Source organism: Pan paniscus, chromosome 8, assembly GCF_029289425.2.
Source record: "Pan paniscus chromosome 8, NHGRI_mPanPan1-v2.0_pri, whole genome shotgun sequence".
In the NCBI taxonomy this organism is placed as follows: Eukaryota; Metazoa; Chordata; class Mammalia; order Primates; family Hominidae; genus Pan; species Pan paniscus.
The window spans coordinates 128850206-128875552 of NC_073257.2; the positions used below are offsets into that span (position 1 = coordinate 128850206).

The 25347-nt window shown below is 40.6% G+C and overlaps 1 protein-coding gene across 5 annotated transcripts in view; it reads right to left on the minus strand.

Moving 5' to 3' along the window:
• Positions 1 to 24783, minus strand: part of SHTN1 (shootin 1) — a 120409-nt gene extending 95626 nt beyond the window's left edge. For 2 of the 5 annotated variants that reach the window (XM_034931576.3, XM_008950961.5), the window contains exon 1: positions 24162 to 24779. Coding sequence is in view for 4 of the 5 variants with exons in the window: in XM_008950961.5 (XP_008949209.3) it covers positions 24162 to 24219 (58 nt within the window). In the remaining variant the exon portion in view is untranslated. Of the gene's footprint in view, positions 1 to 24161 lie in introns of all 5 variants that reach the window. The other 3 variants (XM_008950962.6, XM_063607534.1, XM_034931579.4) reach the window with 3 other exon arrangements.
• Between the last annotated feature and the right edge of the window lie 564 nt (positions 24784 to 25347).

The following is a 25347-nucleotide window of genomic DNA, read 5'->3' on the forward strand; positions in this document are numbered from 1 at the left end:
TTATATCACCAATGTCCAGAAGTTTTATTAGTATACCAGGACCACTTAAACAAGAATAGACAATTTTATTGAAGCCACATCCCAAAATAATCCTTGAAAACTAGTCCATAAAATAGGTGAATGTGTACATGTAAAGATATAGTTCTGAAAATAATTACATTTACAGGCTGGGCGTGGTGGCTCACGCCTGTAATCTCAACACTTTGGTAGGCCGAGGTGGGCAGATCACTTGAGGTCAGGAGTTCAAGACCAGCCTGGCCAACACAGCAAAATCCCGCCTCTACAAAAAGTACAAAAATTAGCTGGGCATGGTAGCACTTGCCTGTAGTCCCAGATACTTGGGAGGCTGAGGCAGGAGAATCACGTGAACCCGGGAAGCAGAGGTTGCAGTGAGCCAAGAACGCACCACAGCACACTCCAACCTGGGCGACAGAGCGAGACTCTGTCTCAAAAACAAAACGAAACAAAACATTTTCAACAGAAAAAGATTTGACTGACCTAGAATGAAGCTCTCTGCACACCAGCTCTTCATCAGCCCCACCACATGCACCACAAGAACTAAGTAAAACTAAATTGTCTTTGGAGCTGAAAAACCAATAAAATGTGTCCCCACTTTTTTAACAGAAAGAAACGAGAACTAAGTAAGATCTTCTAAAAATATTCACTTATACCACCACTGGGTAGTCTATGGTTATGATCCCATATCTTACTACTGTATCTTAAATTGTTTCAAAAAATAGATATATAAGTATTTTATTAAAAGACTTTGATTTTAGGTTACTTGACATTTAAAAGTATCTATAGATGAAGTTGAAAAAACCAAAATTTATTTAATGTTCTATAATTGGTGACCTACTTTACAGACATACAGAATGAACAATAAAGGCTTATAAAACCATGATCTCAGCTGGGTGCGGTGGCTCACACTTGTAATGCCAGCACTTTGGGAGGGTGAGGCGGGCAGATCATCAGGTCAGGAGTTCGAGACCAGCCTGACCAACATGGTGAAACACCGTCTCTACTAAAAATACAAAAAAATTAGCTGGGCGCGGTAGCGCGCACCTGTAATCCCAGCTACTCAGAGGCTGAGGCAGAAGAATCGCTTGATCCCGGGAGGCAGAGGTTGCAGTGAGCCAAGATTGCACCACTGTATTCCAGCCTGGGCAACAGAGCAAGACTCCGTCTCAAAAACAAACAAACAAACAAACAAACAAAAACCCATGATCTTATATTGACATTAAGAAATTTTTTCTATTTAAAACATCAGATAATGGTTTTGAAGTCTTTTTTAAAATACCAGTACTATTCTTCCATTATACTGCCAATAGAACCCAGATGAAACATTGTAGGCTCCCAATTACTGAGTATTTATGAAAACAATTAAGAATCTTTGAACTATCATATTTTAATGAAAATCACAGAAAATATGCTTTCTTGTGACTATGTACAACTTTAAAGTAAAGTATAAGGAAAGGAAAGGGAAAGTATGAGAATAATTCAACCCCTTGCTAATAAAACCAAGCTCACTACCATTAACAACACATACACAGACATGCACACACATACACACACGTATGTATCACAGTGGACCCCTAACCCCAACTTCAGCAAAACTGGCAAAAACTGAAGTGATCTATATTACTCAGCTCCTTTTTGGCAATGTTACGGGGTTGCAGAGAAAGCTGCCTTTTTGTTTCAGAACTGGCTTGCAGTCTGAGCTTGCACAGCTCAAGTGATTCCATCAGAGACATCCTCCAAATCCTGAATTTGCCAGTGCTAAAGAGATTAATCTGGCCGGGCGCAGTGGCTCACGCCTGTAATCCCAACATGTTGGGAGGCCAAGGTGGGGGGGATCACTTGAGGTCAAGAGTTCAAAACCTGCCTGGCCAACATGGTGAAACCGCATCTCTTCTAAAAATACAAAAAAAATTAGCCAGGTGTGGCTGCACACGCCTGTAATCCTAGCTACTCAGGAGGCTTGAGGTGGGAGGATCACTTGAACCCAGGAGGCAGAGGTTGCAGTGAGCCGAGATCATACCACTGCACTCCAGCCTGGGTAACAGAGCAAGACTCTGTCTCAAAAAAAAAAAAAAAAGAACAGATGAATCTGACCAATTCTCAGCATATGAAAGATAGCTGCAGCTTGAGAGCTCGAGAAGACTTCATCTCTCAGATTTACAGGTACAGTATATTTCACTGTACTATAAGGTTATATAGGACAGTAATTAAAAAGTGCATCCTAATGACAGCCTGAGCACTTAACTGGCTAGGGGACCTTGGGCAAATCAGTTAATCTCTCTGAGTCTCAGGTTCCTCATCTGGAAAATAGGAATAATAATTATACATCTCTCATAGTGTTGTTATTAAGAGTAAATGAGTTAACATATAAGAGTATTTGGGCTTATTAACTGTTCAAAACATGTTAGCTATGGTTATTATTACTCATACAGCAAAGTACCTCAAATTCTGTGTTTATGACAAAGGAAGTGTCCTGCATGGCAGACAGGAAAAATTTCCAGGGTACTTCTATCCTCCACCAAATAAAGGGAGGAGAAAAGGGGCTAAAGATCTGCTGCAAACAATTTGTTGCAGTAAAGAAAGGTGGCAAAGAAGTAAAAGCACTTCTGAGGGCTGTACTTGTCAATCCTGGCTACACATTAAAATCACCTGCGGGGCTTTTAAATCATATAGCTGCCTCGCCCCTCCTGCTTCAAGATTGTGATTTAACTATTCTGGGGTAGAGCCTGGGCATCCAGATAGATAGATAGATACATACATACATACATACATGCATACACACACACTCACATACACACACACATATATATACATTTAGAAGTGAGAGCCCCAGGTAATTCCAATGTACAGCCAAAGTGGGCTGTAACATAACAATACAGAATGGAAGAAAAAGGAAGATGGTGGAGAAAACAAGGAGAATATCAGGCAGAGCACGTGTTTCAAGAATCATGCTGGTTTTCTATTTTCTAACTCCTCAATGCCAAGAAAAGGAGTTTTCTTCCCAAGCTGCAAATCATGACATAGCCAGCCCAACAGGCAGCTGAGTAGACTTAGTTGTTTCAGAAATGTGACAACTAAAGTTCGTAACTACAAGCCAGTAACACCTCTAGCTAGGGTTAATAAGAATCATGCTTTGTCTGGGATTTTGTCAGTTTTAGCACTGAAAGTTCAGCATTCTAGGAAACCTCCCAGTCCCAGGGAGGCTAATCACTCTATCTCTAGCACTCTTTCCAGACCAGTATTTCCAACCAATACTTACCAGACCTGTGTTGTCCAAAATGGTAGCCATTAGCCACAAGTAGCTATTTAAATTTTAATTGATTGAAACTAAAGAAAATGTAAAATTCAGTTCTTCAGTTGCATTAAGTTAAATTTCAAGTGCTCGATAGCCACATGTGACTAGTTAGTGCCATAATGAACAATGGACACAGAACATTTCCAACAGAACAGACAGTTCCACTGGCAGTTCTGGGCCGCTCTGTCAAGAGGCTCTGCAAGCATCTCAAACTCAACTTTTAGAAAGTGAGCTCATCAATTTCCCTTCCCTACTCCCTGTATGAAACGTCTCCTTTCACTGCTGTCATCATCTACCTACCTAGTCCTCAAGCTACTACCTGCAGGATCACCCTTGAGTTCCCACTTTTTTCTCCCTCCAAAGGATCATCAAACTGCTCAAACCTCTAAAAAGTATCTCTGCAATCTGCCCTTCCTCTGAAGCTGTTATCTCTGCCCTTAGACCCTCAATAATGACAAAACCCTCCTATCTAGTTCTAACTTCCTTCTATCCCAAGGGCATTCTTTACACAGCAGTTAGTTAACAAAGCAAGCTGCTTATTTCATGTGTAGAAACTTCCAAAGACCTTATCTTTACTGCCTGGAATCCCACTCGACTGCCCACCATTCAGCCTCAAAGGCCACACCCAAAGTCCCAGTGCTTCCCTAAACCCTCTAAGACCTTTCATACTTAGGTACCTTTGCAAATGTTTTTCCCTCTGCCTGCAAAGGCTTTCCCTATCCCATCTTCCCTATCTCCTCTTTTTCAAAGCAATTCAACTGTTACTTCTTCTAAGAAGCCTTCCCCATATACTTCATGCAAAATCAGCAGGTTTATCTTAATATACCATCAGAGTGCACTGTTCATACAGCTCTATCAGAGCATCTACATATAACATTATAAATTATCTGTGCACAGGTCTGTTTTCCCGTCGTTCTTCCTACCCGATTCACTGCTATATGTCTTATACTCATATGAATACCAGAGTCCATGCCTATGTTGAATAAATGAATGAATGGTTCGTGTAAATCTGTGAGGCAAAACAATCCAAATATTAATGTCCCCATTTTACAAACAAAGACACAAATGCATAGAGATGTCAAATCCCACAATACAGAATGGTAGTGGAAGCACCAATCTACTGACTCCCAGAGTCATTCATCCAAAAAGACATTACTGAGCATTACTGTGTGCAATGCACTAAAGCAATGGATCAGAAATAATCCTCTTCGTTAAAGACTACATCTTTATCTATCCAGATTCCCATATCTAGGATCCTGTCTGACATATAGATTATTTGATAAACGTGTTAAACTAAGGAAGAAGGAAGAATGGATCTAGGTCTTCACGTGAGCAAATCATGAAAGAGCACATACTCTCCTCCCCATGGTAAGAGTCTCTTATACATCATATATTGTATCAAGATACTTAATAAAAATGAAGGTTTAAATAGCCATCAAATGTAACCAGAAAACAAGACCTCATGAGAGCTTCTAATGTAGACTCTCATCCATTCAGTCTGCATCTTTGATACTCAGGGAGCTTTGAGATACCTCTTACTAATGGGGAATGAGGACATGAGTCACAAAAGATAGTGTTCAATTACAACATTATTCCCTTCTGTACACATCCCAATGGGTCGTCCTCTTATAGCCAGAGTAGAAAGAGAAGTCATTTGTAACTTACTTGTTAATTAAAGCATTTGAAAAGCCATGGAAAACACTGCTAGAAAATCTGATCAAAAAACAAAGGTGACAGATTTCATATCCTGAAAAGAAATTACGGCAAACCAGAAATTTATTCATTACATGGTAAAACACACAGTTCAGTGTTAATAAATTAATGATACTTAAGAAGTACTCTCAATAAACTACATTAATGACTTCAAATTAACCAAGAAGAAAGGAAGAAAACTGAGTATCTTTAAAATACACACATAAGTCTGATTTCTGGTCTGTCATGTAAGGAGCTTGTAAATCCTCATTCCGTCCTCACAACAAAAAGTAAAAACAAATTGAAAATCAACAACTCTTCCTAAGACCTATCAGATAATTGAAGTCACAACGCAAACCATCATCCCCAAAACTGAAGAGACACATAAAGCAGATAGAAAGGATTATAATTTATTAGAGAAGCAGCCTGGAAGCGAAACCTCCTTGGGAACCGGTACCTGGTAACTGGTACTGGAAACCCTAAACTGTAATTAAAGAATAGCTGGAGGCTCAGTTTGGACAAGTTTGAGAGTTAAAATGTCCAGGGGGACACAGCCTTAGAGGGGCCCCTAAACTTTTGTGAGTTTCACCTCCAGGATCACTACTAGATGCTCAAAGTGAAAATTTTCCCTACTACTCTGGCAGGTGGCATAGAAAAGTAGCCACTGTTGACAGAGTGCAGTGGCTCAACCTGTAATCCAGCACTTTGGGAGGCCAAGGCAGGAGAATCATTTGAGCTCAGGAGTTTGAGGCCGGCCTGGGCAACACAGCAAAACCCAGTATCCTTTTTTTTTTTTTTTTTTTTTTGAGATGGAGTGTCGCTCTGTCACCCCAGGCTGGAGTGCAGCAGTGCAGTGCGATCTCGGCTCACTGCAACTTCTGCCTTCCGGTTTCAAGCGATTCTCCTGCCTCAGCTTCCTGAGTAACTGGGATTACAGGCGCCCGCCACCACACCCAGCTAATTTTGGCATTTTTAGTAGAGACGGGGTTTCACCATGTTGGTTAGGCTGGTCTTGAATTCCTGACCTCGTGATCCACCCGCCTCGGCCTCCTAAAGTGCTGGGATTACAGGTGTAAGCCACTGCACCCGGCCTATTTTTTTAAAAGGAAAATAAGGTAGCCTCTATGAAATATGCCCAGAGCATTTTGTTCCTCTAAACAATGTCTGTCCTCAAGAGAAACTATCTTACCAGAGCCTAACAGACTTGGTGGAAGGCAAATACCCAACGCCAGCCCCCACTAGCCTTCTTGTCTCATCTAAGAGGTAAATAAAACAAAACTGAGAAGAACTCGTAAAGATCACATCCTAGGGACACAGGGTCACTAAGAGCTAATGATAAAACTATGATCTAATCACAGAACTACAGAACACTTCCCTTCCTTCCATACGTTACCACCACCCTAATGTTTATACAACTTGATTCCTAATTGCCAAAACTTGGGAACAAACAAGACGTTCTTCAATAGGTGAATGGATAAACAAACTGTGGTACATCCAGATAACGGAACAGTATCCGGTGTTAAGAAGTAGTTGGTGCTAAGAAGTAGTAAGTGAACTATGAAGTCACAAAAAAAGACAAGGAAAAAAACTGTATATTGCTAAGTGAAAAGTCAATCTAAAAAGGCTACATACGTATCATATGATTCCAATTATATGACATTCTAGAAAAGGCGAAACTATGGAGACAATAAAAAGATCAGTGGGAGGTCAGACGCAGTGGCTCACACCTGTAATCCCAGCACTTTGGGAGGCCTAGGTGGGCGGATCACAAGGTCAGGAGATCGAGACCATCATGGCCAACATAGTGAAACCCCGTCCCTACTAAAAAAACAAAAATTAGCCAGGAGTGAGGGCATGTGCCTGTAGTCCCAGCTACCAGGGAGGCTGAGGCAGGAGAATCACTTGAACCGAGGAGGCGGAGGTTGCAGTGAGCCAAGATCGTGCCACTGCACTCCAACCTGGTAACAGTGAGACTCCGTCTCAAAAAAAAAACAACAAAAAAACAAAAAAACAAAAAAACAGTGGGTGTCAAGGATTTGTAGTTAAAGAGGAAGGGCTGAACAGGTAGAGCACACATTTTTAGACCAGTGGTACTATTCTGTACTATAATGGTGAATACATGTGCTATATATTTGTCCAAACCCATAGAATGTACAAGACAAAAAGTGAGCCCTAATGTAAATTATGGATTTTAGTTAATAATAATATATCAATTCTGGCTCAACAATTCTAACAAATGTACCACATTAATTAAAGAAAGATGTTAATAATAGTAGAAATGAGAGTAGGAAAAGGTGAAGAGGTATGTGAATATTCTCTGTACTTTTGGCTCCATTTTCTGTAAATCTAAACTTCTAAAAAAAAGTCTTATTTATTTAAAAAGCTAATAAACACACACACACACACACACAAAATCAATCATACACAAATTTGTGCCACAGAGGATTTGAAATGGAATCAAGCCTAAAGGATCTTGATATAGTAGTACTCTTCATGGCACCACAGAAAAATTTCAAAATTCATGGATAGGCTTATTTTACTTATTTCATTTTATATTTTTATTTTATTATTTTATATTTTCTTTTCTTTTACTTATTTTTTATTTTATATTTTATTTTACTTATATATTATTTATTTATTTTATTATTATTTTTGAGACAGGGTCTCACTCTGTCACCCAGGCTGGAGTGGAGTGACATGATTATAGCTCAATGTAACCCCAAACTCCTAGGCTCAAGCAATCCTTCTGCCTCAGTCTCTCCAGTTACAGATGCATACCACCCTGCCCAGCTGATCTTTTATTTTTATTTTTTGTAGAGAGGGGTTCTTGTTAGGTGGCCAAGGCTGGTTGTACTCATGGCCTCAAACAATCCACCTACCTCAGCCTCCCAAAGCACTGGGATTATAGGCATGAACCATCATGCCTGGCCCAGAACTCATGTTTTAGTGTTTAAAATGCTAAGCAGGCATGGTGTGCAATCAATCAATCAATAAAAGCGTGTTTCTTCTACATCTTGAGGCAAAGCTTAGCTGTGCAACAGTCTTACAGAATAAAATTTAAAGCACAACAGAGTTTAAAATACATATATTTTTTGGATCCCACAATTCCATTTTCAAGAATGTTTCCTGTACCCCAAAAATCCATATAATTATTATGTCAATTAAAAAAATAGTATTTTTAAAATGAACTTTTCCTACAGTTGCACTTAAAGATACATGTGTATAAGAATGTAAGCAGAATTATTATATTTAGTAAACTTCACTTTTATGAGTTTCAGATTTACAGTAAAACTGCAAAGATACAGCAATATCTTACATTAGTATGGTGCATTTGCTAAAATTAATGGACCAATATTGATACACTGCTATGAACTAAAGTCCATATTTTATTCAGACTTCCTTAGTTTTTACATAATGACCTTTTCTAGGATCCCATCTGGGATACCACATTACATTTAGCTATTATATATCCTGCAAAAAAAGAAACAAAAACAAAAACAAAAAAACAAACAAAAAACAGAATATTTCTCCTTAAAATATGAAGAACTAGGGAGAACTAAAGATAATTAGGATGCAGGGGAGCTCTCTACCTTTCCTGTTTGCCTAAAAGCAGGACAGAGAATTACAAAAACAAAAGGTCTTTCTATCCTCCCCCTCGTTCCTGCCTAAAAACAGGATATAAATTCTCCTTTACAATCCCTATCAGCTCAGCAATGGCACCAGAGGAATCTGCAAGCAGACTTTGGCCCATTAGCTTCCCCATACATTTACCTTCCCACATTTTCCCACCCTTGGAAGCCTGGGACTGCTTTCCTTTGTCCTATCCCTTCTCTAAAATGAAGTGTTCTTTGTTGAAGATGATAATATAAACCATAGTTTTAAACCACTACTTGGAGTTACTTTTCGGCCTCGCGATGTGCATTGCATGTGTTCATAAACTTGCTGTCTCTTGTTCATTTTGTCTTTTGTTACAGGAGTCTGTCCCAATTACCAACTTATGAGGCTTGAGGAAAACATAATTTCTTCTCCCTTTCATTTTGGCATAGTTGGCAGGAAATTCTGGGCCACTTCACTCGTTCTGGGACCTGCAGACACAATCCTGGGAGAACAGAACAGGCAGAAGCTGGTAGGAAAAGATAATTCTTACAAAGGCAGCTCTCCCAAATCTCTACCTGTAGAGCCTGGTCAAGAGGGGAAGGTAAAAATTTTTCCTTGTTCCTTCCTTTCCAAATTCAGATTGGCAGGAAAAAAAATTTGAAATTTAAAAAAGAGAAAATTCGTTCTTTGAATTTGTGACTCCTGTAGATTTGGTTTGGGTACATATTGATGACTAATCTTTAGCCACCCAGAAAAGGCCTTTGTTTTTCTTGTCTTTTTTTTCTTTCTTTTTTTTTTTTTTGGTGTGGTTTGTCATAAAAAGGAAAATCCTAAGAAGATTCTCCTTCCACCTTGTTGTATGTTTTGAGAGCTTGGCTTTTGCAACAAGCAAGGTTTTTCTCCTTGCTTGTTCTCCCAGGGGGCACGAATTGTCAGATTTGTATCAGGCAGCAGCTATCCAGCTGGCTAGGAGTCTAAAACATGTTTATCCAGCCATTCCAGCTCTCAAGGAACATTCTCTTAATTGTCTTAACATTCACTGCCTTGTTAACAATGAGGGTCTTTACTTTCTTAGGCTGTCGTTGGAAGAAACTGGATCTTGAGGGGAACTGTATCCTTTTCATCCTACCCTCTTTGGAATGTAATTCTTGCATCTATGGTTTTAAGTCATAAAGAGGCTTATTGTTAGCAAACCCCCAAACACACCCCATGGGCAGCTTTTGTTTTTCTGTTTGTCTTAGTGACTCCTGTCTCTTTTTGTCTTTCCATCTCTTGGTGGCACACAGGTAATTGGGCCTTTCTTCCTTCTGTCTTTTGGGAGTGGTGTGGCTCTTGGAAGGGCGGCATCTTCTACTCCCTCTTTGAAGACGTTGGTTAAAGCCTTAAAGGGCTTCTTGGTTTCGGCCGGGCGCGGTGGCTCACGCCTGCAATCTCAGCACTTTGGGAGGCCGAGGCAGGTGGATCACGAGGTCAGGAGATCGAGACCATCCTGACCAACACGGTGAAACCCTGTCTCTACTAAAAATACAAAAAATTAGCCAGGCGCGGTGGCGGGCACCTGTAGTCCCAGCTACTCTGGAGGCTGAGGCAGGAGAATCGCTTGAACCCGGGAGGCGGAGCTTGCAGTGAGCCGAGATCACGCCACTGCACTCCAGCCTGGGCGACAGAGCGAGACTCCGTCTCAAAAAAAAAAAAAAAAAAAAAAAAAGAAGAAGGGCTTCTTGGTTTTATCTCATGCATGGTTGTAGTTTTCGTATTGAGTCACTCGTAATATATAACTTTAGTATAGAATTTTGGTTTACATTTGTTTCTTAGTCTATCTGTGTTGCCATAAATGAATACCTGAAGCTGGGTCATTTGTAAAGAAGTTTATTTGGCTCATGGCTCTGCAGGCTGTACAAGGAACATGGCACCAGCATCTGTTTGTGTTGATGGCTTCAGGCTGCTTCCACCCCTGGCAGAAGGCGAAGGGGAACAAGCGTGTGGAGCGATCATATGGTGAGAGAGGAAAGCAGGAGAGAAGGGAAAGGTGTTATGCACTTTTTAACAAGTAGCTCTCAGGGGAACTCTCAGGGAGGCTATAGTAGACAACTCTTCTAGCTTCATTACTTATTGCTACAAGGTACTAAAAAGCAGGCATTACTAGGAGGACAAAAGCACCAGGCCATTCGTGAGGGATCCAGCCACATGACCCAAACACCTCCCATTAAGGTCTCACCTCCAACATCAGGGAATCAAATTTCAACATGAGATTTTGGGGGACAAATATCCAAACTTCCAAACTATAGAAATTTGCCTGTTTCTTTCTCTCCTAAACTAAAATGGAACTATACATTCGGGGGGGAAAAATGATTTATTGAAACACTGCAGGCCGGGTACTATGGCTCACGTCTGTAATCCCAGCACTTTGGGAGGCCAAGGCAGGCTGACTGCTTGAGATCAGGAGTTCAAGACCAGCCTGAGCAGCATGGTGAAACCCTGTCTCTACAAAAAATACCCATACTAGCCAGGCATAGTGGCACACACCTGTAGTTCCAGCTACTCGGTAGGCTGAGGTGGGAGGATGGTTGGAGCTCGAGAGGTTGAGGCTGCAGTGCGTCATGATAACGCCACTGCACTCCAGCCTGGGTGACAGAGTGAGATGCTGTCTCAAAAAACAAACAAAACAAAAAAACAAATTCCAAAGGCAAACAGCACTAAAGCTGAAAGGGAAATCTTTTTATTTCTATCTTAGTTGGAAATCTCCTCCCTGATGACACAAGTTAAAGATAATGCAATTAGATGAACAAGTCAGTCCATTGATATGCAGACTGCAACCCAAACTCTCTGAGGAATTAAAAGCAACTCCCCTTGTCTTGCAAATTGTTTACAAAAATAGGATGTGCCTCTAAAAGCAATTCAAAGCCCACTTATTCTAACTAACCCCAACTCTCACCTATTCATCTCAGGATGCCAGCAAATGCTGTTCAACATCAGGACACTGAAATCAGTACTGTCCTGCACTTAAGAAGGAAAAGCTGAAATAATAATTACCCTAGGCCTCTAGTAGGCAAATAAGCCCCCCAAACTCTGTTTTTTGTGAAAATTTACATTACTTCTCTGTGCCTTTGAGATACACATTCCCTAACTAGTATTACCTGAGAAACTATCCCTTTTAAAATGCAAACTTCTGGGAGACGATTCTTAGAGGGGACAAAAAAGAGAGGAAAGAGAAGCCAGGAATATATACTGTTTGTCCTGGAGGAAACCTGATAATGAGATGTTTTAAAGAATTTTATTTTTAAAGATCTCTATGGTCAGAAGTTGGCTTAATTGAAAGCTGTTATTCAGATTACAATGCATTTTTGAGGCCTCTTTGTTCTCTCTATTGGATCCAACTGTCATTTATAAATTAGTGAGTTTTATATACCTATCTCATGGCTGAACATTTTTTAAATGAAAGCTGTACTATCTTTTTTGTCTGTATTTTTTATGTATACATGTTTTCTTTTCTTTCTTTTTTTTTTTGAGATGGAGTCTCGCTCTATTGCCCAGGCTGGAGTGCAGTGGCGTGATCTCGGCTCACTACAACCTCTGCCTCCCGGGTTCAAGCGATTCTCCTGCCTCAGCCTCCCAAGTAGCTGGGACTACAGGCACGTGCCACCACACCCGGCTAATTTTTTGTATTTTTAGTAGAGACAAGGTTTCACTGTGTTAGCCAGGATGGTCTCGATCTGACCTCATGATCCGCCTGCCTTGACCTCCCAAAGTGTTGGGATTACAGGGGTAAGCCACCATGCGCTGGCCTGTATACATGTTTTCATATATGTTGTAGGTTGTTTTTACGTGGTATAAAATGCTTTGAAGAAATTTCACATTGGCTTAAAGATAGCAATGAGCACTCATAAATTAAATTTACTTAAAACTCCAAAGACATAGAAACTAACCCAAATACTTTTCAGGTTCACATGACTTGGGAAAATAAGACTAGTTTAATAGTGTTAGTTTAGTAAAAACAACTATGTCTTCTGAGTTACAAGAAAAAAAAATACCATATATAATTAACTTTAGAGTTCTTGCTTGGGTAGTAACTGCCTAACATACACGTGCTGTAAAATGGATATGAGAAAAATAACCTGAGATGATGCCTAGCTTTGTCTGTCTCATAAAATTTTCCAAGCATAATTATCAAAATGAGTGAATTAAACAGATACAGCAGGATAAGAGTTTATACAGGTACTTTTAAAATAACATATTTTATAATATGTTTGCTTACAAAGGTTTTGCAATCTCTTTGGTTACCATATCCTTAGAGTTTTGTGAAATTAAATTAAATGATGAATATTCATTGAGTATATAGATCATTTTCAAGTAAGATAAAATGTTTAAACATTAATTGCTAAAGATAAATTTAAGTTTATCTACTTTTGGCTTCTCACTGCAAAGAAACTAAAGATATCTGAGTCTGTTAGCAAGGTTTAAAAATTGTACTTTGAGGAAACACATATTTCTAAGATATTATGAAGTGGTATTAGTCTATGGAATGCTGGTTCAAAATTGCTAAGGATTAAAACTCTAATTAATATATGTAATTAAGGCTACTAGAAATAAGAGGAACAATTCTGTATGCAAAGTTTATAAGTAAAATAAGATATATTTTGGTGAGAAAGTTATAAGCAAGATATGAGGATCTGTTTTTATTGAGGAAAGGAGTGATTTCGTCTAAGTAGATGTTATTTAAAGGTTGAAAAATGAATGAAGAAATGATATAGAGAAAACTAAATGGATACAGAAAGTTGAGAAAAGAGAGCAAGAGAAAGTCTTGTATGGTTAAACTAACAAAAGTTGAATTAATTTATTACGAGATTTAAAATGGAGCCTTGATATCTAAAGTATACTGATATAAAACTAAAATTTGGTCTTTTTAAAAAGATTTTCCTATAGTATTGACAAGAGAAAATAAAAGATTTTTATTCACCTTTTTAGTCAACTGTAGAGAGAGAGAGAGAAGGGGAAAGAGGGAAGGGGAAGGGGAGATTCTGTGTTTCATCAAGATGATTCCCTGTGCTTCACATTGTCTTTATTGGGTCTTTGATTACTTTAGAAAATTGAGTTAAGGAGTTAAGGTTTTTCTACAACTATATGCCTTCCTATTTGCTTTTGAAGCCTTTATCAGTCTGATTAAATATTATTTCACAATCAGAATGACTATTATTTCACAGTGACCTGTGATCCTATTTTGATTGTTTTGAATCTTTTTTACAAACTTCCCAAAATCAAATTGTAAATGATGTCTTTTTTACCTTAAACTAACTTTAGGATTTCCAGAGGGCTCCCTGGAAGTCTGAAAGTGACATATTAAACCCATTAGGTTTATTCTGCATGCTAAATTATGTAAGAAACATTGTCAAATAACATGTAATGCTAACCTTTGAGTTATTATTTGTATGAATATGTTATTGATGTGTTTCAAAACTATGATATTCCTAGAAATCTAATACGCTACCTATCATAATTCTGATTATGTTAAATTGTTGTATCCACAAACAACCAAATTTCCTTGTCAACTGCATTATTATCATAATGAACTCCCATCAGATCTTTAACCATGGCCATTTTAAGTCTTGTTGTCCACATTTATTATAACTGCTTTATTCTGATGCTCTTTCTAAAAGCTTTTTGCAAGCAATTATAATCCTAAAGTTTTGGGTCTTCAAGGAGGTATATGGGAAGAACAAAAAGAACTCTGACCTGTACAGGTCTCCGATAACTTTAAGGAAATACCAGTGGACTAGGTATGAACTCCAGAACTCTAAAGGAGAAACTGAACTCCTAAAATTGCTAACATCGAGCAAAATTAAGAATTAATTACGTGGGACTAAAATGATGAGGGACTGTGATTTTTATGACTTTTTTATTAGAAACACTACTGATTCTTTTATTTTCCAGATTTAGGAAAACATTTTCTTCTTTTGCACTATCTATAGCTTAAGACAATTTGGTAAAGTATACTTTTGCAAATAGAATTGAAACATTTACTTTTCTTCCTTACCTGATCCCTCCAAAATTTGGAAACTATTCATGAGTATTCTTATTTTTAGGATACTATAGGCATTTGCATAAGTTCAGTAAGAATCCGTTCTTCTTTTAATAGGATACAATTGAAAACACTGGTTATATTGCCAAAGTTTGATGAGAATGTCATATTTTCTGATATGACCAGTTTTTGGGAACTGAGGTCCCTAGAGGAACCTCAGTTTAATGGGGCCAATAAAGGCACCTTGGAAATACTGGCCTTGTACCTTGAATACATGGTTCAAATGGTTGCCTTATAGGTGGGTAAAGAATGTCACCTTCCTGACAGGCCCAGGAACATCAGGAATCTAGGGAAGAGAGCTATCTATCTAAGACTACTATAGGCACAATCTGATGTTGAGTCCTAAGCTTGGCTTCTTAGCCTAAGGAGGCATTTTTTTAAGCCTAATCCGAGATTCCTTATGAAGAGTTCCAGCAAAGCAGATTTTAAAAGGGCTTACATAGTCAATCACTATTCTTGCTGCATTTATGTAAATAATTAGGCCAAGTATAATAGACAAAAACTTATTTTACAAATAAACTGGTCTTACTGATTCTCTTTGGTAGAAATTAGTGTGAGAGAGGAAAAACATTTTCAGAAAAATAATAGTTCAGAAACTATAGTTCACCCATTACTAGATTCTAGCCCTGTTCATTGTTTTTGAGATTTTATTAATTACCTGCAATCTGGAATGGATCCTAAATTCTTTTAGTTTTTTCTGATACCTGGCTGTGAGTCTCCAAACTAACATTTCCAATTTTTCTCCCACCCTTTGACCTGGAATCACTGAAATTAAAATTGGGCTTTTTCCGAAGCTATGCAAGCTAAAGCTGGACAACTTGATACAAACGTAAGAGAAATCACCACAACAGCTTTTGTATCGACAACCTTTGTGATATTTAAACTACAAACAAGGAAAATCTGTCAGATTGCAACTGCCTGCCCCACTCCAGCTGAAGACACTTTGAGCCTAAGACGTATAAATCCTCTCAACTGGCTGCTCTCCAGACTCAGAAACTAATTTATAGACTGCTCTAAACATTAACCTTGCTTTTCCTTTTTTTTTCATAGAAATGTCTCTTATTGAGTATTTGTATGCTTATACCATATAGAAACCTTACATTAAAGAGATCACCCATAACACCACCTCTTGAAATAAAACATGACTGTTTACCTAAACTAACCTAGTCTCAGGACTAAGAGACTGACTCAATAAGATATGAGACAATATACTTAAATCTATTCTTTTCTGCTGGTTCCAATCTGGTTTTCTTCCCCTTTGCCAATCACTTATCTACAACCATACCTCTCCAAAGCTACCAGCCTAGCACATAATATGTGAGACTTTCTGAAAGTAAAGTTTCAAAGGGGAGAACTGAAGGAAACCAGCCTATCTCCCCAAAATATGAAAGACCTTTGAGCTAAAGATAATTAGGATGCAGGAAACTATCTGCCTTCCCTCTGTCTGCCTAAAAGCAGGACACAGAATTACAAAGACAAGAGGTCTATCTTCTCCCCATTTCCCACCTAAAAACAAGATACCTATTCTCCTTTACAACCCATATCACCTCAGAGATGGTGGCAGAGAAATCTGCGAGTAGACTTTACCCCAGGAGTTTCCCCATAAACTCACCTTCCCACATTCTCCTGCCTTTGGAAGCCTGGAACTGCTTTCCTTTGTCCTAACACTTTTCTAAATGTATTGTTCTTTGTTGAAGACAGTATGTTGAGCCACTGCTTATTTTTCTCCCTTGCGATGTGCACTGCATGCATTAATAAACTTGCTTGTTCATATGTCTTTTGTTACAGGTATCTGTCCCAATTATGAACTTACAAGGTTTGAGGGACAGATTATTTTTTCTACCCTTCAATCCTTAAGGCATCTCTTGACTATGACAGTTTCTCAGACTTTACTCATTTTTATGACCTTGACAGTTTGGAGAAGTGCTGATCAGGTATTCTGCAGAACATCTCTCAACAGGGATTTGCTGATATTTTCCTCATGAGTCGACTGGCTTTATGGGTTTTTAGGGGAAGACCACAGAGGTAAAATGCCAATTCATCACATCACACTATCATGCTATCATCATTGTTGATGTTGGCCTTGATCATCTAGCTGACATGGTGTGTGTCAGGTTTCTCCACTGTAAAGTTACTGGTTCCCCCTTTTCCATATTGTAGTCTTTGGCAGGAATTCACTATGTGCTGCCCACACTTAAGAATCAGGGAGTTAGGGCCAGGCGCGATGGCTCACGCCTGTAATCCCAGCACTTTGGGAGGCTGAGGCAGGTGGATCACGAGGTCAGGAGACCGAAACCATCCTGGCTAACACGGTGAAACACTGTCTCTACTAAAAATACATAAAATTAGTCAGGCATGGTGGCGGGTGCCTGTAGTCCCAGCTACTCGGGAGGCTGAGGCAGGAGAATGGTGTGAACCTGGGAGGTGGAGCTTGGCGGAGCTTGCAGTGAGCAGAGATCATGCCTCGGCACTTCAGCCTGGGGGACAGAGCGAGACTCTGTCTCAAAAAAAAAAAAAAAAAAAAAAAAAAAACCAATCAGGGAGTTAAGATACACCGCTTTGAGGGGGAACATCTACATAAATTATTTGGAATTGCTCTGCATGGGAGATTTGTCTTTAATCATTTATTTATATCAGTATCAACTCATGAATATTACTTCATATTTTGAATTATAATCCAATATTCTGTTGTTCAGAGTTCCGTCTTTGGACATTGGATGTTCTTTCCATGGGCTCTTGTGTCTCTGACAGACAGTAGTTTCCCTCTTATCTACCGTTTCACTCTTCAGGGTTTCAGTTACCCATGGTCAACATGGTATGAAAATAGATGACTACGGTACCACAAGATATTTTGAGAGAGAGAGAGAGAGAGACCACATTCACATAACTCTTATTACGGTATATTGTTATAATTGTTCTATTTTATTATGAGTTTTTATTGTTAATCTCTTGTTGTGCCTAACTTATAAATTAAACTTTATCACAGGTATGTATCCACAGGAAAAAACTTGGAATATATAGGGTTTGTTATTATCCATGATTTCAGGCACCTACTGCAGGTGTTGAAACATAGCTTCCTCCATGGGTAAGCGGGGACTACAGTATCTCCATCAATGTCAGCTTATCAGTTGGTGCATTTCCTTAGTTTCCGCACTACAAGATGCTCTAGGCTCATCTTGTATATTTCCGGCCCCTTTCCTAAAATTAGCCATTTCTCCTAGGAACCCTGTTCCTTTTATTCGAGAATGGCATTAGAAGCCAAGTTCTGGGCTCTAGATGTGCTCATTGATACTGGTGCATCTAGGCTCTCTCAGCTGACAGAGCAAGAAAATATATGTATATACTAACATATAGATATGTGTAACCATCCATACCTGTATTAAGCTAAACATGAGTTCACACTGATGTCTCCAACATGAATCCAGTGCCAAAAGCATTTTCTTTTTAGAGAGATGGGGTCTCACTACGTTGCCCAGGCTGGTCTCAAACTCCTGGGCTCAAGGTATCCTCCTACCTCGGCCTCCCAAAGTGCTGGGATTATACACGTGAGCCAACACAACCAGCCCAGAAGCATTATTTGTAATAGCAAAAACAAAGAAAGAAAGATAGAAATGTCCATCCAGAGGACATTAAATACATTGTGGTACGTCTGTACATTGGAACATTATTCAATCAATTTTTAATGATTTAACGCTACATGTACTAATATAAAAAATTACATATTACATGATAAATACATATGCACATACAAACACACAATTTCTGGAAAGAAAGAAAACAAAAGGTTAACAGTAGTTAACTTTGAGAAATGGGAATGGGGTCATAGCATGCATTGTCAATGTAGTGATTTCATCCTCAAGGAGACAAGAGAAAAGATCTTGGATATTACAATGGCTTATGGCCCTTCAAAGAGTCACAGTGCATAAAATGCCTAAAAAGTTTCCTTAGGAGAGTGATAAGGAAATAAAGATTGAGAAACAATGGGTCAGATAGAATAGTTAATTGTACTTTTCACTTTACACACTTGTTTTCTATGAGCATGTGTTTATTTTTGCATTTATTTTAAAAAAGGTTCACAGCTGGGTGCGGTGGCTCACGCCTGTAATCCCAGCACTTTGGGAGGCCTAGGCGGGTGGATCACGAGGTCAGGAGTTCGAGACCAGCCTGACCAACATAGTGAAACCCCGTCTCTACTAAAAATACAAAAATTAGCTGGGTGTGGTGGCCCATGCCTGTAGTCCCAGCTACTCGGGAGGCTGAGGCGGGAGAATTGCTTGAACCTGGGAGGCGGAGGTTGCAGTGAGCCGAGACCACGCCATTGCACTCCACCCTGGGTGATAGAGTGAGACTCTGTCTCAAATAAATAAATACATAAATAAATAAATAATATTAAGGAAATAGTGAAATTCTGACTAGAAGACATAGTTCCTTAGCCCATGCTGCATGTCCATCTCATGGGGGGTTGCCAAACTGTTGTTCTTCAGCAACCGCTCCCTAACTGTCAGAGGAAAATGCATTGTTGATAAGTACCTGGTGATTCAGATGCAGCTGGCCCTTGTACCACACTTTGAAAAATACTGATGTAAAACCAAGTTTGCACTTGAAAAGAAGGCAACATTTAATTCCAAACAGCTTTCTACTGGCTGATCTCATATGCACCCAAGATTGTCAATGCTTCCGTTTTCCCAGACTGACGTGGTCATTGTAGTAGGCAATCGTTTCAGACTGTTTTGTCAAAATAATGCTCCAGTTATTTCCTGGCCTAGAAGCCAAGGGAATACTGGATGCATCTTTTAATTACTAACTTGCTCTAAGAATAAGCTTGACTAGATTTCCATGTGAACTTAAGTATCATCTCAATAATCTTGGGAAAAACGATACTAACTCTAAAGGTGAAAAGAGGTTTTAAATTGCTTTAAAACCAATTACCTCACTATAGGAAATCCATTTTAAATACTGTTAGCCCAAAAATTGCCCATTATTGGGGTGGTGGTGGTTGTTTTCCTCTTATGTGAGTATGTCCTTATTATTAAATAGCCATCTCTCTTCAAAATTTCATCAACTTGGAAATGACATGGCATTACTATACTGAACAGTTTAGCAGACGTGTGTTGTCTGTGTCTGCCCGGTCAGCATCCTCATGGTAGTGCACCCCATTCTGTTTTGGACTACTCCTCCAATCTTTGCAGGGGCTGCCAATTAAAGTATCCTGCCCTCCCGTGGCCAAAGTATTTGAATACATGAGATCGGCCAAACTAGGCCAATCAGACACTCCTCCTGGAATTTACATGCCTAGCACTATCTCTAGACCAGGAACTCCTCACCAGCATGGGCAAGGTCTTATTCAGCTCTATCTCTCTGATGCCTAGCACAGTGCCTGGCTATGAATATTCAATGCATGTGGGCTGAATGAATTATACAGAAAATCATGCACCTTAAACAAATGCTGAACTAAGTCTATCATTTTCCCACTGAATTCCGGAGGGGGAGCAAATTGTATGATGTTTTGTAAGGGAAATATCCACTTTAGTAGCTAGGAAATATGCCTCGGAAATAGTATCCAAAGTTGCCATTTCTCCGTGCATTAAAGATGTCAATCAGTCCAATAAAATAAAGCCCCAAAAAAGACAAAAGGAGAATTACCTCATTACCTCAACATCTGCTTGAACATAAGCAATCACACACTGGCTAATTTTTTTTAAAGGGACATAATATAACTTTCTAGAAAGACATAATATAGCTAATTATACCATTCACTAGGAGGGAACATAAAATGTTTTGAAGTAATTCAGAAGTGGGTGTGATTTATAAGACATAGAGCTTAGGGAATGGTAAGTATAAATTAGAGATCGTTCATATTATGACAGACTCCATCATTACATTTCACAACTTTTGTCAAAAGCAACCTTATTCACCACACCACTAAAGGCTTCACATTAGGGAAGGCTGCTGTCAGCTTTGTGGTTTAGAGTAGACAGGAATCTCCTTTCTGAACACTCTCCTGGGGAACTGGTTCAAATTTTAGACTTAAAACTTACTAAGGCAGGGCAAAATGAAGAGAGATTGTTTAATGGGTTCAAACATAGTTAGATACAAGGAGTAAGTTTTAACATTTTGATAGCAAAGTAGGGTGACTACAGTTAACAACAATGTATTATATATTTCAAAACAGATAGAAGAGAGGACTTGAAATGTTCTCACCTCACTGAAATGATAAATACTGGAGGTAATGGATATCCCAAATACCCTGACTTGATCATTATGCATTCTAAGCATGTAACAAAATACCCCATGTCTTCTATAAATATGTACAAGTCTCATGTATCAGTTTAAAAAAAACTCACTAAGGAAGGACCCATATGATGAAACCTAAATGGCCAATGGCCATGTAAAAGGATTTCAAACATCACTAATAACCAGAGCAATGCAAATCTTAAAAGGTAACATTCTGCCCATTAGATTGGCAAAAATTCAAAAACTTGTCAGGACCTCAAATGAATAAAGATTGCTATTAGCCAGAGTTGACCAATGTGTGGGGAAATGGGTACTGCTGAAGGATATCTGAACTGGTATAATCATTTTGGAGGGCACTTTTGCAATGTCTAGCAAAAGTATATGTCCATGCCCTCTAATCCAACAATTCCATTTCTTCTAAGAATCTATCCTAGAATAAAAAAGTAATTGTACATTTATTCATATGATAACTTGAATAGTAACTGTCTTCTCTTCTAGAAAATTAATTTGGTGACAAGGACTGTGTAGTTCACTATTTACACCCCTAGTGCCTACCACATGGACCTGACATATGGTGGTACTTGATAAGTATTTGTTAAAGGAATGAATAAATATGTTTACCTCAGCATTATTAAGGGAAAATAACATATTTGATAAATAGTGGTTCTTCTTGCTCACACTAAATAGGGGTAGTGGAATTATCACTCAGAATATTAACATTGTGAGTAAAAAGGTAGTAACAGGTAGTAAAAATTACTATTTTCAAAAATAAACCATGTAACCATCAGCTTACAAAATTGATCATAGTATGCACTGTTAAATGCCCAAAGACCCAGTTACCTGTTCTTCCAAATCCCTAGCTTCCCAATTAGTTCTACAGGTCAAACAGTAACTGAATACTTTTGAAGTAAATTGTTTCCACAGTCTGTGATCCAATGACAAGCAAACTACCTGGTTTTGAAATGTATAAAAATCACACTGTGGGCTGAAAAAATCCCAACACCTTTGTAAGTAGACTCACTATCCCCAAAAGTGTACCTTTTAAGAAACACAACTTTGAATATCTAACTGTTTTATTACCTTTCATATGCACTTAATCAAGGAAATATATCCTCTAAAAATACCAATGCCAAGGATTTGTTTATTTTCCAATACAATGCAATAGGAGAAAGAGCCACAAATATAGAAATCCTTTTTCTCAGGCCTCAAACCCAACATAGAAATGGAGAATGTGTTCCGAAATCAAATATAAACAATTTGCAGATTATCTACATTGTTAATCGACCCTTGATTATATAAGAAATGAAAGGGAAAATTTTTTATGTTTATCATTATTTGAAAACTGACCAACCATAAGAAGATCTGATATCCACTGACAGATATTACCTATAATGAAAGCTCCACAAATCTAGAATATGAATCAAGTTTTAATGTTTTGGGTTGGGGGAAGGTGTTATTAAATATAAAATACCAGTCAGTAGAATCCAATCCCTCGCTAAAACACTTGAGAAACTTCAGATAAAGGCATTCTGTCCACCCACTAAATTCACTGATGCTTGTGACTTTATGACCTCAGGCTAATCTAGGATGGCAGGTAAAGGCGCTGGGAAGGCCAAAGAGACTAACATTTATCCAGCACTTTCTATATGCTGGATATCACAGAAGAATGTGTTATGTCCATTTCAGAGGTTAAATAATTTCCCCAAGGTCACACAGTAAACAGTAATGTTGAAATTTGTTTGCCAGAGCGTGGCTTCAGAGGAATCCGGGTGCACTTCCCAACGGTGTCTGTGGTTTTACGGAACAACAGGTAAGAGTACTGGACAGGACCTCAGAAAGTCCTCCAGTTTCGCCCTCGCCTTTAGTCAGGTCGGCCTTGATTGACCAGAAGATCCACGGAAGGAAAGAGACTCCTCCAAGTTCACAGAGCTGGTGAGCTGGGCCAAGAGAAGTGAAAGAGCTGCAACTAAATACCAGGTTTTGCCACAGAGCAGGGATCCTTCCATTACATGGTCTTGTCAGCAAGACATTCAGAAAAGTACATGTTCCTACACATTTTTACTTCCTTTAAATCTGTATGGTTCCTCCCTTTATTTCTTTATTATTTATTTTTTTTTTTTTTTGGAGATGGAGTTTCGTTCTTGTTGCCCAGGCTGGAGTGCAATGGCGCCATCTTGGCTCACCGCAACCTCCGCCTCCTGGCGATTCTCCCGCCTCAGCCTCCCGAGTAGCTGGCATTACAGGCATGCACCACCATGCCCGGCTAATTTTGTATTTTTAGTAGAGATGGGGTTTCTCCATGTTGGTTAGGCTGGTCTCGAACTCCCGACCTTAGGTGATCCACCTGCCTCGGCCTCCCAAAGTGCTGAGATTACAGGCGTGAGCCACCGCACCCGGCTGGTTCCTCCCTGTCTTGACCCACATTTGCAGACCACCCTTTGGTCAGGGTAATAATGATAATTGTTTAAATGTGGTAGGTTAGCATTTGGTTGTTGATCTGGTTTGGTTCAGAAGTGTGGTAACTGATGAAAAAAATGATTGACTGAAGCAGGTCTTTATTAAAGGATAATCCCCAGTTACCAAGCAGTACAGAAATGCGTGCGCATGGCCTGGCTCTCCTTCGCCCAGCGCCAACCCTGTTAATTCTGAAAGCTCAACACTGGCAGGATGTTGACCTTGCTGACTAATAAACTGCTAAAATTGAGAAGTGATTAAAAAAAAAATTATGGCCTGAAAATCCCAGCTGGGCAAGGAAAGAGGAACTAGACCGAATCCAAACGAAAAGCTGGGAAGGGTGTGAAACAGCCCTACAGGCCACCCAGCGCCAACAAATGTGTAAGGGTGGGGCCAAGCTAGCTGAGCCGCCCAAAGCAGCCAAAATATCCTGCCCCACCCGCTTCTCCGGCAAGGAAGGTGGGCCCTGTGCAACCTCGTCCGCACTGAATCCTCGTCCCTTCCCCCAGCCCCCGATCGCCAGCAAACGCAACCAGCGGGCAGCGGGTCTCGAGCTGCGGGGCCTGACTAGCCCCGACACTCCGCGTTATCCTCGGTCCAGAGCTTTCCCAGGCGCGCCGGCCACGGAGGACGCTTCTCTGCGGGTGACGGAGCTACTGCGGTGACCACGGCGGCCGCCACGTCTCCCGCCCGGCTTCCAACTGCCCTGGCCCCAGCGCCCTGGGCCCAGCGCCCTGGGGCCGTCTCCGCCCACGGGCCGCGGCTGCCCACACCTGGCGCCCGCGTGCTGCCTACCTTGCTCCTTCAGACTGGTAATGAGCTGCAGCTGCTTCTCTTCGTCCGAGCTGTTCATTTTGGCGGGTGGGGCCGGGAATAAAAGGGAAAGAGGGAGCGGCGCGGGGCACACAGGAGGAGGGGGAAGAAAAAGCAAGATGCCGGTGGCTTGCGGCTCCACTACCCGGAAGTTGGATCCGCTCCCGCTCCTCCTCCTCCTGGCGCGGAGCGCGCGAGTGAGATCATCCCCACGCACCTACTCGGCGGCTGCGGCCGCTTCACCTGCAGGCGGGGCGGGGCGGGCCCAGCAGTCCCGTGCAGGGGGTGGAGGGACGAGGGCGGGTCGGCAGCCGCTATGCCAGCCTGTGGCGGCCGGCGCGGCAGGACGCGCTGGTGGGAGGCAGGGCGGCCCTGCGTGGGGTCGCTCCGCACCCTTTTCACCGCCTCCACCCCCCGGACTCAAGGACGCGGGTTCAGAGAAAACCGGCTGTGGGTTCGCAGCGTGTGTGGAAACTCCACTTTGGACGCTTCCCGGGGGTCGCTCCCAAAGAACCACAGAGGTAGAGCGGGACGCAATGAGCCATGAACGCCTGGGCTTCTTCCCTAGTTTTCCCGCAGTGGACTCTGGGGGCGCGGTTGCAAAACCTAGCTGCCCACAGGGGCGGGCCCAGGGTGGTACATTTTGCACCTTGAAGAGCAGACAAGGATCGAATCAGGCCGCCCAGCTACTTAAATGACCATGCCGTGAGTGAAGGAGGGCCCTGGCTAGCTTTCCCCCATCGCACCAGGTTTGCCAGGTGGTCAGAACGTGGACCCTGCTGCACGTGGATGGTGGGGCCTCGAGGGCCCTTGCAGATCATCTGGTTGGTGGCGGGATGACTTTCCCTTTAGAGAGGGTGCCACTGCAGTCCGAATGCCGAAGGTCACGCAGCCCCCGGGCAGCAGAGGCTGGCAGTTAAGCCAAGCGTTTGTCCCAGTTCACTGCCCTCTGAACTATTTGAACTCATGTCTGTGTTAGACCATGCCCAGGAGAGAAGTGGCAGGTCTGCATTGTTTCAAAGGTGCTTCTCCCCAACCCCTAGTTGCGAGCTAACCTTTGGTCAAGTCTCCTGCATCTTTGAACTTCATCTGAAGAATAGGAAGAATAGTGATACCTACTCTCCAGGAAGAGTTGTAAGGATTTAATAGAGGAAGATTAACAAAACAC